At 43.8% G+C, this 18,942-nt stretch overlaps 1 protein-coding gene across 1 annotated transcript in view; it reads right to left on the reverse strand.

Moving 5' to 3' along the window:
• Positions 1 to 4,105: 4,105 nt before the first annotated feature.
• Edn1 (endothelin 1) overlaps positions 4,106 to 18,942 on the reverse strand; it is a 27,040-nt gene continuing 12,203 nt past the window's right edge. The window contains exons 2-6 of the mRNA XM_005398820.2: positions 10,351 to 10,882; positions 8,595 to 8,763; positions 7,081 to 7,239; positions 6,778 to 6,891; positions 4,106 to 5,352 (exon numbers count right to left, since the gene is read on the reverse strand). Of these exons, the coding sequence (XP_005398877.1) occupies positions 5,250 to 5,352; positions 6,778 to 6,891; positions 7,081 to 7,239; positions 8,595 to 8,763; positions 10,351 to 10,414 (609 nt within the window). The 5' untranslated portion in view covers positions 10,415 to 10,882 and the 3' untranslated portion in view covers positions 4,106 to 5,249. The remainder of the gene's footprint in view (positions 5,353 to 6,777; positions 6,892 to 7,080; positions 7,240 to 8,594; positions 8,764 to 10,350; positions 10,883 to 18,942) is intronic.

Here is an 18,942-nt window from a genome sequence, read left to right on the forward strand (position 1 = left end):
TTTCATCCTTGTTGGTAAATAACCATAACATCAAGAAGCCTGGAAATTTTACCCTGGGTGTCCCTTCCTTCCCCAGACCACAAGATCTGTCCACAAGCCAACATCTGGAACCTTCACACCTGGTTCCACTGGAGTTCACCTGCCCAGAGCTCTGTCCTAGTTTAATCCAACTGATCAGCTGTGTCATACCAGTTCTACTGTGAGCTACTACTGTGTCATACCACTAGTAGCTCAATAGTGTGAATATCATTTCTACCCAGTCCTAGGATCACTCAGAAGAGTCCTGGAATCACTCAGAATATGAAACAGAATAATAAGATAGAGAAACAGGGAGATTCTGAGCCACCAAAACTGCACATCCAATGCCTGATGTGCTGCCTGTCCCATCTGCAGGCATCCTGTCATGCCGGGAACCCTTCTGTTCTATCTCCGTGTCCCCAAGGCCTAAGGTCTCTGTTTTCATTATTCAGTGGCCCCACTCCTAGCTCTTCCTCTGATTATTGCCCAGGATGGGAGGTACCTTGGCCCCACCCATCACATTCACCCTGGGATTTCTCTCCCCATGCAGCTCCGCAGCTGGGAGTTGGCAGGCATTGTATGCTACAACAAGTTTTCTATCAAATGTCCCTTGGCAAAGTAAGGATGAGGTAGTGAAGAAACTTTCAAGAACTGAAATATTGACACCTAGGGCTCAGGGTACATGTGGAACATTGATCTTCCTGAAAGAATAATAAAAGTTATTTCCACTTGTAGCTCACTTGCAAATCAGAAATAACCTACATTTCTCCAAGCTGACGTTCCAGTGCTAGCCCTTCTGCTCTGTAGAAGTTTAAGAAAAAAGTGATAGCAGTCCTGCGTTCCTGTTTCATTATTTGCCTGATGTAGCGCCATGGACTTGTCATTCCCACTTGGGCTATAGCTCTCTCCTTGGCAAGAAAATGGGTAAATCATGTAGCCCCAACTTCCTGAAAGGTCTGATGGGATCACATGAGAAGAAATGTAAAAATTTTAGAGGAAGGCAAGTTCTCTGCAAGGATGAGGGATTATCGCTAAACCTTTAAGGTTACAAAACAGAAAGTTTCACTTGCCATAGAGGAATCCTAAGGTTAAACACAAGATCCCAGAAACTGCAAATGCAAGGATGAGGGAAAACTGGGGTAGAAGGAACTCTACTGAGACCGTGGGATGGAAGGCAACATGTTCTACACTTTGAGAACTTGGGCTTCAAAATATGCATTTCCAAGACCACAGAAATTTTAAAAAGCATTGCTTTATATTACAGTGAAAGTCAGGTAACCAAGAAATTTTCCTTTCACCCACATTAGATAAGGATTATTTGGTAATTAAATCTAAAAATAATAACCATCAACAGTCCCTAGTGGTACTCTATTTAGCCTGTAGAAATTCATTTAGTGCTATGACCAGATGTGTAGGCCTCTTTATGCCCCATTTCTGCTCTCCAGTGTTTCTTTTTTGGCTGTGCCAGAGATTAAGCCCTAGGCCTTGTTCATGCTGTAACCAGTGAGCTATAGCCCAACCTTGATTCTCCTTTTTCACCTCCAGATGAGCCCACCAGCCCTTATCAGGGAGGGAGGGAGGCAAATTTTCCTAGAGTGATTTTGCTATAGCCACCCAGGACCCCTAATTAAGGTTTGCCTGGGTGTCTGTTTCCATTGAATTCCAGGTGACACAAACAGCTCTCTGGATGGAGCTCAAGAGTTCCAGCTTAGCCAAGCATTGAGGTGCATGCCTGAAATCACAGCTACTCAGGCTGAGGCAAGAGGATCACAAATTGGAGGCCAGCCTTGACAACTTAGCAAAACCTTGTCAAAATAAAAAATAAATAAGGCTGGGAATGTAGCTCAGTACAAAGCCGCTGAGGTCAATCTTCTATAGCACAAGAGGAGGAGAAAGCGGCCAGAGAGGAGGAAGAGAAGAAGGGAAGAATGGAGGGAGTCAGGCTCCAGAGGTGTCACAGTTCAGTGTATGATCTTAGATCAGGCACACCCCTCTGGGTCTTGGCTTTTCCCCCTGGAAAGACAGAAGAGTGCTCTCTCTCAGTGTAAGCCAGGGTCTTACCAGGGGAACCCCAGCTGAGTATGAGTCCCTAAGTCATGTTTCCAGAAAGCACAGGTGCTTAAAGCCAATGGTTTGCATCAAAAAAGCCAACCCCTGGGGAAAAGCATAATATCCATTAGTGCAGCCCCCCTCCCAGGGCACCACTCCCAGTCCAGGATCTGCTGGTCCTGAGATCAAAGCCCTGCTGAGTCTTTAGCGTGAGGAGAGAAATCTGTTCCAAGTGGGCTTCCCGAAACCATACTTTTAGTACTAAAAAAAAACAGTAGGAAATGTGGCAGACTCTCCAGCCACTTCACTCCTCAATTTTGTGTGGCTCTCAAATATTGTTGAAACTTCCTTCTACGTGTCTGATAAAATATGCATTTTCTCTGAACGTCCCAATTTATCGCTAGTCCTTAAGTCCTAGAGGAGTTGCTTGATTCCTTTCATTTTGCTTGCTGACTACTGAAGCATGAAGCATGGGCAAAGAGAATTTAAAAGTATAACTGATTCTTTAGAAAGCCAGGTATAGTTTCATACACCTGTAATCCCAGGTCTCCGGGAAGCTGAGGCAGGAGGATCACAAGTTTGAGTCCAGTCTAGGCAACTTAGCAATTTAGTAAGAGACTGTGTCAAAATAAGAAATGAAAAGGACCTGGGAATGTGGCTCAGGACTGAGATTCAGTCCCCAGCACCACAACAAAAAACAAAACAAGTTAAAATATATATATATAACTATCCCTCTTGCTTACTGTGTTGCTCTTTGAAGTGTTATACGTACTGGCGTTTCCCACCCCATCTTTCTCTCAAATGTATCAGACCCATGTTCTCTGACCTCAGAGATTCCTTTTGTTTGTACCAACTCAGCGTCTTCCTGTCAGTCTTCTTGAAGCTCTAGTTCCTCACTGATGAGGGCCAGCTGAGGTCATGATGCCCGGACTGAACAGTTCCCTGAGATTCAACAGTGACCAAGGTCAGACAAGCACCTTGTCAGTGTGGGGAAGACTTCTTATCCCTGGACCACCACACACTGAGAAAAAAACCTGCCTGGGAAAGTGAGCATTCTGAAAAGCAGCTCCCCAAATGCAGTAATAGATTGTGCTTTTTAAAATTTTTAAAAAGTAAAAGATGAAAAAAAAATATCAGTAAAGATGGAGACTGCCCAGGATACTGGCTCTGCGTGCGCCTGGAGACTAGTAGTTGACATCTTTGTGATGTGTCACTGTTAGGGCAGCAGTGATCACCACGAGCTAATATTTGTTGAATGCTAGGAATTCTCTCTACCACTACTAGAGGGCGGGGAAGATCTCAAAAGCCCATCAATCTCCTATGAGCTTTTGTTGGTAATGACCATTTGCAATCCTGCTCACACCAGCAGATTGGCAAAGCCAGGGGAAGCAGCGTGGAGAGGAGGGTGGACCCCAGCACCCAGTGGAGGTGACTCAGAAGCGGCTCCCGCTGTCTCTACCTCCATGGGCAGGAGGCCCGCCCTGGGTGACCACGGAAGAGCAGTGGTACTCAGCGTTCCTTAATAAACAAAATTCTTAATCCCAGCCAATAAAATATGCGATTAGGAGCTTCTACTCACACTGAGCAGACAGGCCTGGTTTCTAACAGCAGCTCTGGTGTGTGATTGTGGGAAATTAGGGACAGTTCGGGGGTTCTTTTTCCATTCCTTCCTTCAGCCCATTAATATGGAGAAAGCATCTCTCATCAGACCATCATCTCAGGCTGCGGGATCCTGCCTAGGATGTGTGCCCCAAAGTTAATGGATGAGGTCTCCGGAGGGTATTTCACGGGAAAGAGAAGTATAAGGTTGCCGTCCAAAGGAAGACAGAGCAGTTAGAGCTGGCTTTGTTTGGTTTCTGTTGCTTTTACCCTAATGGCAAATAAAAACCACTTCTAAGACACAGTCAAGGGTCAGGTTCTCTTGCTTTTAGCCTATTTTTCTTCTATTGCCTTTCTAAAAAACTACCTTGAACCATTTCCTCAAAATTCTTACCCCACTGACTCACTTTTAGGAATTTCAGAGCTGACTCAGAATCAGTACAGTAAGGAAAAAAAATATTTATTTTCTAAAATCATTACCTTGACAGGCAAAACAAAGCATGTTCTCGATTTCATTCAGAAATATATATATATTTTTAAAAATACATAGACCAATATGGCCTGCCCAGACATATATTCAACATGGTAAATATAAAGAATAAATTGTTTGAATATAAATATCTCTAAAAAAATAAGTACATCAACATTCAATCCAACCTCTTCCATTAGCTGGTTACATAAAGAAAAATAATTTTACTGCTTTGAAGCACAAACAGTATTTACTTTTCCATATCTTTCATAAATGCCCCTATACCATTATGTTTCAAAAAAATCAAGGTAAGAGAAGCTCCTGATTGTATGATCTTTTTTCTTAAGGATCAGAGCTACTAGATTAGCATGAAAACGTTTTACCCACTACTGACACATTGGACCAGACTTCTGTGAGGCTGACGTGGGGTTAGAGGAAGCGGGTGGCAGAAGGGGCAAGAGTTTGGGGGACCAATAATTAAAGGTGGGAAATACTCCGACCGGAGTGCAATAATGCTGAGGTAGACTCACACTCATGAATCACATCCTGATTTACAGTAGTAACAGTTTCTTTCCATTTTGCATTTTATGACTTACAAAAACTCCAAGTCTTTTTTTTTTTAATTTTACTCGACTGTTTGTTTTTTGAGTGTGTTTTCAATTTACGCATTCCTTAGAAAATCTTTGCATGAACTTTGGAGTTTCTCCCTGAAATGTGCCAGGCGCCTGAGTCAGACGCAAACACTCCCTTAGGACTTTCCTCAGAAACTCCGCCCTCCTGTGGAATCTCCTTCCTCCCTCGGGAGGATGCCACCCTAATTCGAATGGCATTGTGTGTCCTGCTTTCTGAGAGGTCCATTGTCATTCCCAAAGGCAAGAAGAGACAAAAGCAGTTACCACCAATGGAAGCAGAGGAAGACAGGTTGAGGGATGCCTCCACTCTCCCGGAATGCTTACAAGAAGGACGTTGGTCCTTTGCCACTCTAGAATAAGAAGCAGTCTAGGCAGGGAGGATTCTGTTGCTCTGATCCCAGCCAGTGTGGGAAGAGTGCATGCTTGGCCAAAGGGCTCTTTCTCTGGAGGCAATGGCTTCAGACAGGCCCAAAGCTCTATGATCAATGTGTTCGGTTGTGGGTCACTTTCCGCTCTCTGCTGAGCATGGCTTTCAACTTTGCAATGGGTGAAGATGGTTTGATGCTGTTGCTGATGGCCTCCAACCTATTAAAACAAGACAAGGGAAAACAAATGTTGTAAAAATCCACTCCTTGGCTAAAGAAACATCTAAAATTAGAGTCTGGCACAAACAAATCTAAATCTGGATCTTGAACTTTCACCACCAACCACAACGGCGTGTTACCCTTTGATAAAACCTCAAGTGGTATGAATTACCGTTGTGAAATAAAATGCACTGTTATGCTTAGATTGTGGGAGAGCAGTCATACGGTCATGTCTAAGGGGAACTGGGCATTAAATCCAATTTTAAAATAAACCAGAGTTGTTCTAGTATCTTCTGTACCTCTATCACAACATTTCTAGAACTATGCAGCTCAGGTTTCCAGGAATCCTAGACATCTTCTACATCACACAAAAACTGACAACAGGTGGAAAGAGAGAAAAGCAAAAAGCATACAGGTAGGCCTAAAATAAATATTTGTAGTAATTTTTAAAAAGTGCAGGCCTAACATTTTCCTTCTTTCGTTTTTTTGCAGGAGAAGAGAAAAAGGAAGAACTATAACACTGATTTCATAGCTGACATAACACAAACTAATAGAAACAATCACAATTCCAAAGTCAGTTCAGCAACTGTGATCTAGTAGAATCAGTGCTGGCCCAAGATGCTGAACTCAAAATGTGCAGTGGCTTAGCTGAGGCCGACCACTCTCAGGAGTAATCAACTCAGATGACCCTCGTGACTGCCAAGCCTCAGCTCGGAATGCTTCCATTGCAGAGCCTCTAGCCTCTGAATTTCCCAGAAAAGCTCCTGTAGACCGTGGCAGGAGGATGCAGAATAGAAGATGGATTGGAACAAAGGTTTCCTCCCTCAAAGTCATGAGTGTCAAGAGGTTTAGGATTAGGAAAGACCATCCCTGTAAAGCTGCTCATACTAACCCCGTGGGACCTTTGTGAAATGATAGCAATTCTCCACAAATGCATTTCCCTAGTTAAAAAATAACAATAAACTCAAAAAACAGCATGTTCTGAGTCTCACCAACCCAACCTAATGACTTTATTTTCCCTGTGGCCATTTGAATAACTGCTACTTTTGCAAAACTTGGTTATGCATGTCTTGATTTTTTTTAAATGTCCTCTCCCTGAAATGATTTTTAATTTCTAAAAAAAAAAGGAAATGCACTTGGAGGGAAATACCACACATGACCAAAGAAAAGAGCTTTCTCTGAGTGTGCTTGGTTTGGAAAATGTACCTGAAACATGAACTGTGTGTGCTGAAGTACAGTGGGCGAGAGTCTGCACCAAGGTCTTTGTGCAAATACTTGAGGGATTCCCTTGCTCTTTTCAGCCTATAGACCATGTACATCCTCTTCTCACTGTATTCTAAGCCTTTGACTCACCCAGGGAGGGAGGACTAGAGGTTTAGGCCACAGTATCAATGGCCAGGACTAAGCCATTCTTGTGACCTCTTACCTTCTTATTTTCCTTCCCTTCACCAGCTGCTGAGAGATGCACTTCTTTCCCTGTTTGGAACAGTCTTTTCCTTTCTTGTGGTTATCCCAGCTTTTCTCCATTGTGTCCTGGAAGCTGTTAAGACACACAGGAAAAACCATGTCAGCAGCGGTATCTTCAGATTCACCTAGACTCTGAACATCCCTGCTACTCTCTCCAGAACAAGAAGGCAGCCTTACAACAGGAAGGAGGTCAGCAGGCTGCACGACTGACCGAAAAGCAAAGGTAGTTTTCTGTTGTTGTTGCTGCTGCTGTTCTACTCACCTGAGTTCTTTTCCTGCTTGGCAAAAATTCCAGCACTTCTTGTCTTTTTGGTGAGCACATTGGCATCTGTTCTTATGTTCTGTTGCCTTTGGGGGAAATAACTCCTTCAAGGAGCGCTTGGACCTAGAAGGGCTTCCAAGTCCATAGGGAACAACATGCCTATTATCAAAAGAGAGGAACAAAAGACATTAGCATAATTAATAGTCTTCCAAATGACACATTCTTTTCCACCCACTCACTCCTTTGGCCGCACAGCAAGCTAAGCACACAGCACTGGGGCACTAACTTAAAGTGGCGACACCAGGAACATGGATGTGTCCACCCAAGAGAAAGCTAGTTTTTCTGACTCAGTGAAATTCTGTCTCAACTTTTGACAAAGTTCAGTTTCTTCTTGATACAAGCAACATTGCTTTTTGTCCAAATCTCTGCTTTGGTGTCTGTTTTATATTTTCTTCCTTTTCTAATAGTCTATCTACTTAACAGTCACTTGGGAGTGGAGAATGGCAAGCAGCAGAAAAACTACTGCAAGACCATGACTTGCAGGAGTTTTAAGACCTGTATTCGATCTAAATCACAGATGATGAAGTTACAGGTGACCCCTATGGGGACACTCAGGGTTACACAGTTCCGTAGTAAGGAGGCATCGAGTAGCTGAAGAGGGCCTTATTGCCAGGAGCTCTCCAATAATTTACACTGTGTCCATTTTGGTTCTCATCTGGAAAAAAAGGCCACCTTGGGGACGTCCTAGCTTATTAAGAATTAGGCTTAGGGTGTTTGTTTTGGCTTGACTGTGTTTGGGTTTAAGTCCTCCCGCAGCACAATGGACACTGTAGACATGACAGATAGGCTCTTGTTTGTGACTGCTTCTGATAGATGTTCTAGTTGTGGGGGCAAAGAAGGGATGCTGCTCTTCTTTACTGTGTGAGCGGAAGTGAAGCCCATGAGCTCTATTTCTGTTTCTGTCATCAAATGGGCTTTTCTACATAGAAGAAGGAGCCACAGGGTCCCATTCAAGTTCTGCCTCAAGTTCACTGCTACAGAAGGGACTTCTACAGTTTGAATTGGAGCTTTTTATAAATAACATGAAGGGATTGGATGAAAACTCTCTCTACTCCTTTCACCGATCACTCTCCACCCTCTTAGGAGAAGCATAGGGTAGAAATGCACATAAGACCTCACCAGCTTATTCTCTAACCCAAGTCCAACCCTCCCACAGGAGCATCTGTGTGTCCCCTCACTTAAGGGTTGAGTGAGTTGCTCATCCAGAATGTGCAGCAGCTTCTTGCCAATCCTTGGCTCCTTCCGTGCATCCCACCCCATAATGAGCAGCCTGAGCCTGGGGCCCCACTCGTCCATTGCTGTTGGCCAAAGTATAGCTGCCACTAATGCACTTTCCCATTGCTAGAAACGCTACCTTCAGTATCCAAGCCAGAAACTCCCCAGAAAGCCAGCGTAGTACCAGAGAAGCCAGAGCTGAGGAATGACTAGAGCTACGATGCCCTCTAGGGACTCACTCGGGAGTGTTGACCCAGATGATGTCCAAGTGGCAGAAGTAGACACACTCCTTGTCCAGCAGGGAGGAGCAGGAGCAGCGCTTGGACCGGCGCAACACCCCTGGGACGCTGGGAGGGGGCTTCTCCCCTCCACTGTGAGCTTTCAGGCTGAGCTCCGCACCTGAGACCACTGCAGGGAGAGAGAGAGAGAGAGAGAGTTCAGATGAGTGGGGGTGTCGCTCCAGACACAAGACACGCTGCCAGACACGCTGGATCACAGTATTTACGCCAGATCTAGCAGAGCAGATAAAAGCAGACCAAGTGTACAGCTGCCCTTAGCAAGAAACACAAACAGAGGGAAAGGGCTCTTTATTTTTTTTTTTCCTCCTTAACATGACTTCACCTTTACCTAGCTGGTTTGTCCACCTGCAGGGAGACAGAGACGATAACACCCATGCAGAGACTGACCAGACCCCTTGAAGCAGGCTTCAAGGCAATACCTGCAAGTGCTGCCCATTGCAAATCTGACTTGGAACTTAGTAGGACTGCACAGACCACAGTGGCTTAGCACTGGACAGTGACTAAAGATAAATAAATCACACTGCCTATGTTTAGGGGCGGAACCACCTCCCTTTCAGGATTCAGCTTCCTTTCCACGGCACCCACCACCTCACACCTTGTGTGGAGCGTGGAGTGGTCAGATGACAAACACTCTTGAAATGAAGCAGAAGACAAGAGCACTAGGAATTGATTGGGGAGAGAAGAACTTAACTCTTCAATACTCATTTCAGGTGGGAAACCCCACAGAAACCCTGATCCACAGGGAAGCTGAGAAGCGGCTCCGGGCACATCATAAAGGCTCTGTGGATACTGAATGCAGACTCTGCGGGACAGCCTTGCCTGTGTGGGATACACCATCTCTCTCTTCCCCAACACAGCGCCGCCTCATCCCGCTGACGGTCTAGCTAGGCAGCTTATCTGCCCAATTTTGTACATTTCAAATGATCAGACACATTCCAAGATTTCCATCCCCTTGACAGCCTTTCTCTTTGGTCAGGGTCACGAAAGGACAAAAAAGGTGCACTGACCCCCAAAAATGCGATGCACACAGGCAGATGCACATGTGCTGCGTAAATCCTGGCACAGCCGGGAATTCTCCCAGCCCCCCACCCAGGACAGGTGAACCTAACTGAAAATAGTGCTCGCGCTGTTTTAAGTGCCAAAAACCTGCCAAAAGAAACCTAAAGTCAATAATGACAAATTTCAAAGAAAACATCTGCTTCGCCCTGAAATCGCCGGGGGGTGACTCAACACACTCCTGTTCTTCAGGTGATTTCACTGTTCACATATTCCCCCCGGACAGCCTGAATAAAATTCCTTGGCTTCAAGCTGGAACGTTTAACTATGTTGCAGGCTAACACACTATTAAAATAGTGTTTGAATAAGCTGTAAGTTCCTAAACATACCCTGTACCTGTAGGAAAACAGGAATGGCAAACACAGGTTTGGCTAAATTGCAGCTGCCCTACACGCTTCTTGAGTTATTTTTTAAAAGCTTGGGAAGTAAATTCTGCAGTGATAATAAGGCTTTTCTGAAGCTATGCTATATCTAATTGCAGGCAATAGAGTTTCATTTGTTCACCAAAACTCTTAAGGAGCTGTGGGCAAAACTTCCCAGACGCTAGCTACCTGAACAGAAAGTGCAAAAACAGAAGCCAGCAATGCATTCAGGTGAGTCAGACACACCGAAGTTCCAAAGTTTACAAGTGCTTGCCTACCTGTTTCTGGAGCCCCGTGGAGAGTCACCAGCAGCAGAGGGAAAATCACAGGGAAATAATCCATTCTGGGGAAAAAAAAATTTTTTTCCAAAATTCTACTGCAAATTGAATTCAAAGGAAAACGAAGAAAACAGCTTCAGTTCCCTCGACGCGCTTCTGAATATTCGGAGCTCGAAGTGATCCCGAAGCCCAGGGTGCTTTCCCCGACAGCAAAAGCGACTCCCCAAGGCCTGTCGGAGGCAGAGGCAGCGACCGCGGGCTGCAGCGCCCGGTGGCAGGGAGAGCGCGGACCGGACCGCTCGCCAGGCGCAGGCAGAAGCGCTCTGACTTGGACAGCTCTCTGCCGGCTTTTTATATTGAACCCCTATCGAGTGGGGGTAAACAGCTCCGACTTTATTCCAGCCCTAGACAATGTTATTGTGTTATTAGTCACCAACAGGCAACGTGCGGCTGGAGATAAGGCCGGGCTCTAAAGGAAATCACTGCGAACTTCAGAGGCAGACGCCCGCCGTCTGGCAATTCAGGGGCAGGGCTAAGGAAAAAGAAAATACCCATTAGAGACTTTGGTAAACCTGCCCGTGCAGGGCTGGAGTCAGCTTCCCCTTTGCAAGCTGCCAGCCGGAGTTCAAGAATCAGAAAAGGGACTCCATAAAAAAAAAAGTCATACCATTGGTATGAAAAGTATGAGCTACAGTTTAAATAGATTGCATTGTGTGCGGGGGGGGGGGTGCTCTTCATTGTTCGCTTTATTTTCCTTTTATGTCTACCCACTTAGTCTCGATCAAACAAGCGGACGCGCTCCCTCTCCGCTGCCCCCTACACTGGGTCGAATTATTTAGGCAGATCAATGCGCTTTTCTCTTCCGTCAAGCCCCTCCAGCAACTCTTTTTTTTTGGGGGGGGGCCTAAAATTTTTTTGCTTCTACAGTAAGAAAAGGTCGGAGAGACTGGCAAGGAAGAAAGACTTAAAAAAAAAAAAATAGGGCTCTGTCAGGCAAACGTCCCATGGGAGGGGGCTCAATATCACCATTAGAAACCCCCAGAAAATTTTTTCTGTGCTCACCCATCTGGTAAATGCACGGTCAATACCATCGATCTTTTTTTAAAATAGCATTTTAAAAATTGTTATTAGTCCATGTTTACAGTACACAATGTTTCCAGTGCTTGCGCGGAGTAGGTCCCTGTACATCACACATCTGCATTTCTTCCTCGCGCCTCCCTCGCCCGCGGTGTCTTCATCCCCTTCCCATGTCAGAAAGATCTATCTCCCTGCTTCCTGCTAGCCATCCTTTATTTTGTTCTTTATTTATAATTTGGCTTTTTCCTCTAAGAGAAACCATGCGATCTTTAAGCTTCTGTGTCTGGTTTATTTCCTCAACCACCGATCTTAAGAAATGGCAGGGAGGACCAGCAGGGGGAGATAAAGAGCTACAGGGGCTGGAGTTTTATTAGGACGAAAAAATAAAAGCCTTGGCCTCTAAAGGACAGGAAACAACTTGTGGCCAAGGCCGAAGAAGCACAGGGAATGGCCCTGGCACGGGAGAGGGGGCCCTGAGAGCACCGCATTTCCTCCGTACACTCGGGGAGCTTTCCTGACCCCCTCCTCTTTTAGAGCAAAAGGGCCCAATACGTGATCAGATAATATCTCACTCGCAATAATGTGTCGGCATTTTCAAAACATTTTTCGGTCTAGTTAACCTTCGTGTGCGCCCCTCAGGTGACCACAGGCCACTAACACGCAGGTGCCAACATGGCCTAATGAATTAAGCAAAACACATTCGCTCTTTCAGTCAGCCCCACTTTCTGCTGAGGGAACCCGGAAATGTCCAGAATGTCCAAGCTGTGCCGAAGTTCTCCCAGGGAGCTCCTTAAGACCTCCAAGATGGATTTGCAACCTTTTCCCTGCACAGGAGAAAGATGAGTCTCTATCTAGGACCTAGGGGCGCTGGAGGGATAAAGTCCTCTGTCTCCTCCTTATCCTTGGTTTCCACCCTGCGGACAGGATGGGGGATTCCAGCATGGACCCATTTCTAACACTTGACCGGGATCCCATGAAATCACTTTTTCACCTCTAAAATTCGGCAGAGATTTTCATCCTATCACTGAAGCTGGATTTGGGCACACTTGGTCCCCTGGGCCTCCCTGGAAGTCACAGCTGGGGACCCACAGTAGCTATGGGGGATGCCAGCACACCTGTTCTCTGAGAGGCGCTACAAGAAGATAGAGGTGCGGGGTGCACGTCCCTCCCACACCCCAGGTGCCTCCTCCAAATGAGCCTTTGTGGGATGCGGTCTGGGGGCTTTCCCTCACCTCAGCCCAGCCCTGGGTGCCAGGAGGACACAGGTCCCCCTTGAACTGGGCCCGAGTGAGAAGTCGGGATGGCCCTCCCTGAAACCGGCTGAGACCGGAAAGCTGAGGTCACATTCCCAAGATCCGAGCTGCCTCCGAGCGAGTGAGCAGGCCGAAGACGTCTGGGAAATGCGTCTTGGCGACACCTCCCCCTCTTCTTTTTTAACCTTCAGGCAAATTTGCCCAGACGCTAGCAACAGTCAGGAGCAGCTTGTCCTCAGCCCTTTCCTGGAACACCCCCCAGGCCTGTACCCTGGGTGTCACCTGCGCCCACTGGTGCCTTCTTGCGCCCTCTTCTCCTGTGTCATCCTGTGAATGTATTCAAATTAGAAATGCAAAATCTGGGCAGCGACCCACCCCTATCCCGGCCTTCTAGAGCTTCTGGAAAATACATAAAAATGCAGGATTTCAGACCTGAGAAGATCCGATCTTTCCAAGTATAATCCTGCCCCAGTCTTTGACTCCTGTGTCCCCAAGGTGCCTGCACAATGTGTTTGTATTTCCAGGTCCCTTTATGTGTGCATGCATCTTGGAGGAAGGGATAGAACCTGCCCTTCCTCCATCCCTCCCTCCCTTGCTCTGCCACAGCCCCCTCTGCAGTAGTGAGGAAGGAGTATCCCCTGTGAAGCCCAGAGAAGGCAGCTTGTAGCATTACTAGGCAGCTACCCAGCAAGCAATTTTCCCAAGAATCTAGGAGAGCCAGCGGAAGGCAGGAGAACCCCAACAAACCAGTTTTGCAAGCTAGATGTTCTCATCCCACCTCCAGTTATGGCATTATTAGAAAAGGAGGTAGGAGGGGGAAGTTCAAAAGCTGGATAAGGAATAAATATGGAGGTTTTATAAATATGGAGGTGCAACCCTGCACCCCCTCAAAGAACTAACAGGGGAAAGGCTCTTTGTAGCCCTGCGTCCCCAGAGCGAAGGGACAAGAAGAGGAGACGAGGAAACAAGAACGTTTTCTCCCCTCAACCGCAGTTTGCTGTTGCAGCTTTGCTTTTGATGTTACAATCCAGCGCTGGACACTATTTGATAAAGCTATATTCTTTTATGTATCCTTTCTTTATCTCTGGCTCTGTATTAATAGATGTCTATAAATAAAACACCAGAAGTCCCAAATACAGAGACTACACAGTAACAAAGTGTGCTGTTATTAGCACTCTTCAGCACAACTCTCAACTTTTGCGTAATAAAATTTGCAACTTTGTCAAGCCCATAAATTTGGTGTGAGAAGTTGCATTTTGCTTACAGAAGAGAATAGCCACAAAGCTGCTTGACAAGGGGACAAAGAATGGGAACCAGCCTACCATTTGCAAGCAGAGGCCACACCACTAAGCTGGATTCAGTCATACCCTAGTGACTGTTGTGTGTTTCCACTTTGTGTAACACTCTTGTGAAAAATTGTCCTTTCCGTTCATTATGCCTATGACACACCACACACCTCCAGGAGCCCTGAACAAACACAGGCTTCTCTTCACAGCCTTAGTAATCACGGTTGATTTAACACAGGAAATATGACATTGGCCAAGATGGATTCATCCTGTGCATTTTCAAAACAAAAAGTTTGCAATTCCATTTCCTTGACATTCGCCCATAGCACGACAGATAACGACTATTTAATTTAAAAGATTATATCCAATCCTCTAACCTAGCTTTTCCCAAAGCTCAGTCATTCATAAAACTCTTTTCACAGTTTTTGCCATATTTGTATATTGAACGTTTCTACTTAATATTTTTTTCAATACACTTGTTTTTTCTACTTGAGTGATTTTAAGGAAACCTTATATCACTACTACCCTAAGCAATAATATACATGAAGTCATGGTTTAGTGTATGTTAAACCTTTACTTACTAAGTCCTCATTAAGTTATTAGAAATCAGAATCCTCATACATATACAGACACCTAATATACCAACTCCAGCTTGCTTGTCAGTCTTGGAGAATGCTATTCCATCCCCTGCACTGTCTATGCTTTGCTGTGTTAGGAGTGAAGCCCTGCTTTAGTTCCCATCTCTGACTCTGCTTTCTGGATAAACCCCAAACACCTCATGTGAAAATCTTCCTGTAGATGTGCCTCAAAGAAACAGAATCCAGAAAAACAAAGGGGTCTCATCCAAAAAGGTTTAGTTGACACTTCCCCTTGACTGACTGCATCATAGATTCAGCAACTGTCCTTCATTGTCCTTCCCACCCCATCCCAAATGTAAATATCCTGTCCAAATGTCTTCATTCACATACACACACAAGAATACATGTGTGAATCTATAGATTCCAATGAGGAAGTAGTAATTTTACACACATCACAGGAAAAGTGGCAGCCACTTGTATCTTCTCCTTGTGCTTTTGTGTCATTCATGCCTTTGGGAACTAAAAGGACTCTGATACAGAGGACCGAAAGAAACCTACCTGAGTGGCCAGGAGTCACTTGATTGCTCTAATTTATGGAATCATTCTAAACAAGCATTCCTTCCACGTACCAGAAGAGATGTGCTGGGCATTGAATAAGGTTTGTCTCCTCTGAAAGCCATATGGAGATTTGATTCCCACTGCGGTGTGGGAGTGTTGGGAAATGAGGCCTTTTAGAGGTGATTGGGTCATGAAAAAGGATTAATGAGTTGTTTTAGAGCCGGTCTGCCTCTGGTATTTCTCTCCTCCTCACGCCCACTTGCTCTTCCGCTTTCAACCATGAGTTGAAGCAGCACAGGGCTCTTATCAGAAGCCCAGCAAATGCCAGAATCATGTTCTTGGACGTCTCATCCTCCAGAACCTTGAGCCCAAATAAGTCTCTATTCTTCACAAATCCACCCAGTCTCAGGTACTATGTTACAGCAATAAAGACTGAAACAATGACAGTAAAAGAACAAATTCTGAAGGGCAGATTTCACGTTAACCTGACAACAACCTTGATGTTTCCTTAAGCAAACTTCATGTGGGAGGCCTTCAGTAGGCTATTTCCAGTTAGGTCTACTGCAATCCAAGCTCTTTTTCATAATGCTATTATTTCATTACTGATTATTCATTTTTATGTTTATTTAACATCTCATTACTGTGGCAAAAAAAAAGAGCAAGCTGTCTTCAGGCTTTCTCAAGCAAAAAGCTTTTCACATCCCTACTAAATTCAGAGAGCTGTCTTTGGGACAGTAGCAGGAAATTGGCTGACTTGAAATTTCCTCTTCGCACTAGAAATCTGAGATTGGAAGGTACTTTTACTACTGTGTCTAATTACATATACACACAAGTTTGCTGAAAGACCACTGGGTGTCAAGGGTAATTCTAGCAAGTTTGTATATCCCACCATGACACTGAGGCAGCTTGTGTATTCTCCAGTCTGTTCTATGCTATTTTCCATATCTATTCTCCATAGATTGATGGAGGATTAATCAAAGCCAGCAAAGGAAAAGCATCAGGGAGGGGATGTGTCTTGAAAAGTAAAAGGACTTACGGTTTGTGGCAAAGGTCAGAAGACGGATAAGAAGGGATGAAGAATTTGAAGGGGATAGGTTAGCTATTGGGCAGACACTTTCAGTGGGAAAACCTGGCTGATGCCAGTGAGAGAAAGATTATGGAGGTGATGTTTGCAGTTACTGTCTCCAGCGTCTGTCGTGTCAGTAGAATGTGGACTATCTATGTGGCTTAGTTTTCACACTGATTCTCAAGGCCTAAGGGTGACCATGGGGCACTGAAAAGAAGAGAAAATAGTGAAAAATGAGCCACAGTTCCATGAGGAACTCCTTCCCGGCACATAAACTCCAATGATTTTGACAGTTTATTTTGTGGACTGGGTCATCATTAAGAAGCCTAGGTTTATTTGTATTAAAAATATTAATGAGTCAAAATTCTTCCCACATTTTGCAAATATCCTTTTGGGCCCAGTTATTTCCAGGGAAAAAGAATCACTAAGAGCATTAGAAAAGTTCTCTGGTTCTCAACATTTCTTCTCAGTTCTTCATTTCATGAGAAGAGATATTTTAATTATTTTTTTACTCCTACCTGCTACCTACCTCCAAGAAATTCAGACCTTCTCCTCTAAACTGTAATTTGCTAAAAGTAATTTAGTTTCTTTGTGAATAACCATTTTTCTCCAATTCTAAATCTGCTGGAAAGAAGAAAAAATATAACTGGTTGTCATTATAGGAAAAAAATTACGGAAAAATGAGTTACTTTTGTAAAAGGGCATTTGGATTTATTTAAAAATGCAAATTTAATTCCACAAGTTCCAAAATACATTTAACACTAGGGTTGTGTTTGATTTGGCATTTCTACTTTTTTTTCCATTTCTTCATTTGATGAGAAAAACAAAAACTTTGGGAGGTTGTTATACAAATAATTTTTCTGGAGATTGATGTCTTTAATTTATTTTTCTGTGAAGCTTAAAAATGCCTGCCCACTTTGTGTTGAAATGAATTAAATATTTATTGATTGCTGGTATTTCCCTCCTTGTACATTCTTACCAGTGCCAGTCAAAAGGCATCGAATACATTTCTTTCCTACATATGATTCACAAGCTCAAAGAATGAAGAGTAATGACATCATGTTTCTAATGAGCTTCTTATGGAGATTTAGTTTAGAGAAATGTGGGAGAAAGAAAAATGGAATAACATGAAGAATACAAAGGGAATCTGTTTGTGGCTGGATGTCAGACCCTGCAGGACCTCAGGGAAAGCGATACTGAAGGTTCACTGTAAAAGAAGGAGAAGAGAGAGGTGGCGTGGAGGCAGGAGGAAGAGCAAGAGGAGAAGAGGTCAGGCCTTGGAGCCCGGGCCCCTTCTCAACCATCCTCTTTTCCCATAATGTAAGAGCAGCCGGGAAGCCTGGGTGAGAACATCAAAACTGAGCGTGTGTGTGTAGCTCACAGTCTTGCTACAAAGTGGAAAAGAGCTCATGAATTGCAAAGTAGCTTATTTAGACTATTTTTTTCAAAACTTGTCTTAAGATTAGTCAGGGAGGGCTAACATTTTCTAGATAAAACTTTTACAACCTTGTTTCTTTCTGGCTGTTCTCTCTCCCCCAACATCCCTTCTATTTTAGTCCATTATCTGGAAGAAACTATCTGCTTGGACTAATGACCAGGTCTCTGCACTGCTGGCCTCATTTTTCCCAACTCTTTCCCATACTCCTCCTCTCTTTTAAAGAGCATTTGCCACTTGTGATGACCCGCACCCCCCAAAATGGGACAAAGAGCACAGGTCCCCAACACATAGGAGACTTCCAACCAGCCCCCGCCTTCCCTCTTTGGTTGGTTAGCATCCTCTTCCACACAGGTAGAACTAGATGTGGATACTTTTCATGTTCTTAAAGGTTGACCAGAAAACACCTAGAATATACTAATTGTTTAACATTGTTTAATTGCTTTTATTTTTAAATTTTATTTGTTTTTATTTTAAAGAGAAAGAAAAACCCAAAATTTCAAAACAAGATAATAGGAGGGTAACAATAGTTAATACATTGTGTACTGTTATCTTTAAATTAGTTACTCAGAGTACAAGATATGGCCATTTAATTTTCCAACAACATTAGCACAATCCTTTCTTTTTAATGAACTGAGAAAAATTAGTAGTATAATTATCTTAACTGTTATATATATGTATATATATATATATAATTGCTTTTCCCTACATGTATTGTAAACATGTATATGTAAACATCATATTGTCTCCCTAAAGTGAGAAGCTGGAAGAGTAAATAAGATCCAATGCATAAAATTGGAAGAATTTTTTCTTTAGAATTAATTTCTTTTAATCAAATCTATGCTAATTCTTTTAACTTAAAAATGTTGTGCTATTGGTTTAAAATTCTAGGTTCAAAATAAATTATCAATAACTAATAACTTCATGGTGATTTTTTTTCAAGGGCTTTGTTCTGTTCTAAAGAACATGGAATCCATCAAGAACAACCATCATTGGAGTAAGTACTACCCAATAACTTAGAAGTGGGAGAAAAACTAATGTATTAGCAAAATAGAATTTAACTAGCAAAACTGACCAATCTATTTAGCCAGAACAGCCATAGCAATGGGAAAATTTAACTGGTGTAGAGGTGTACAGAGATTTATAAATCTTTTTTTAAGTCAAGGATCCAGAAAATAAGGAAAGAGCAAGCAGTCATCCAGTGCAGAATATGAAAACGTATTTAAAAAGACAGGGAAAGAATAGTTTTATGTATCAAAGTCATTTGAGGAGTCAAAAAGAACAAAACCTAAAACACAAAGGACATGGTACATAGTCCTCTGAAAGAGGAAGGCCTGTG

This window comes from Chinchilla lanigera, unplaced genomic scaffold (genome assembly GCF_000276665.1).
Source record: "Chinchilla lanigera isolate Chin_1 unplaced genomic scaffold, ChiLan1.0 scaffold00064, whole genome shotgun sequence".
Taxonomy (NCBI): Eukaryota; Metazoa; Chordata; class Mammalia; order Rodentia; family Chinchillidae; genus Chinchilla; species Chinchilla lanigera.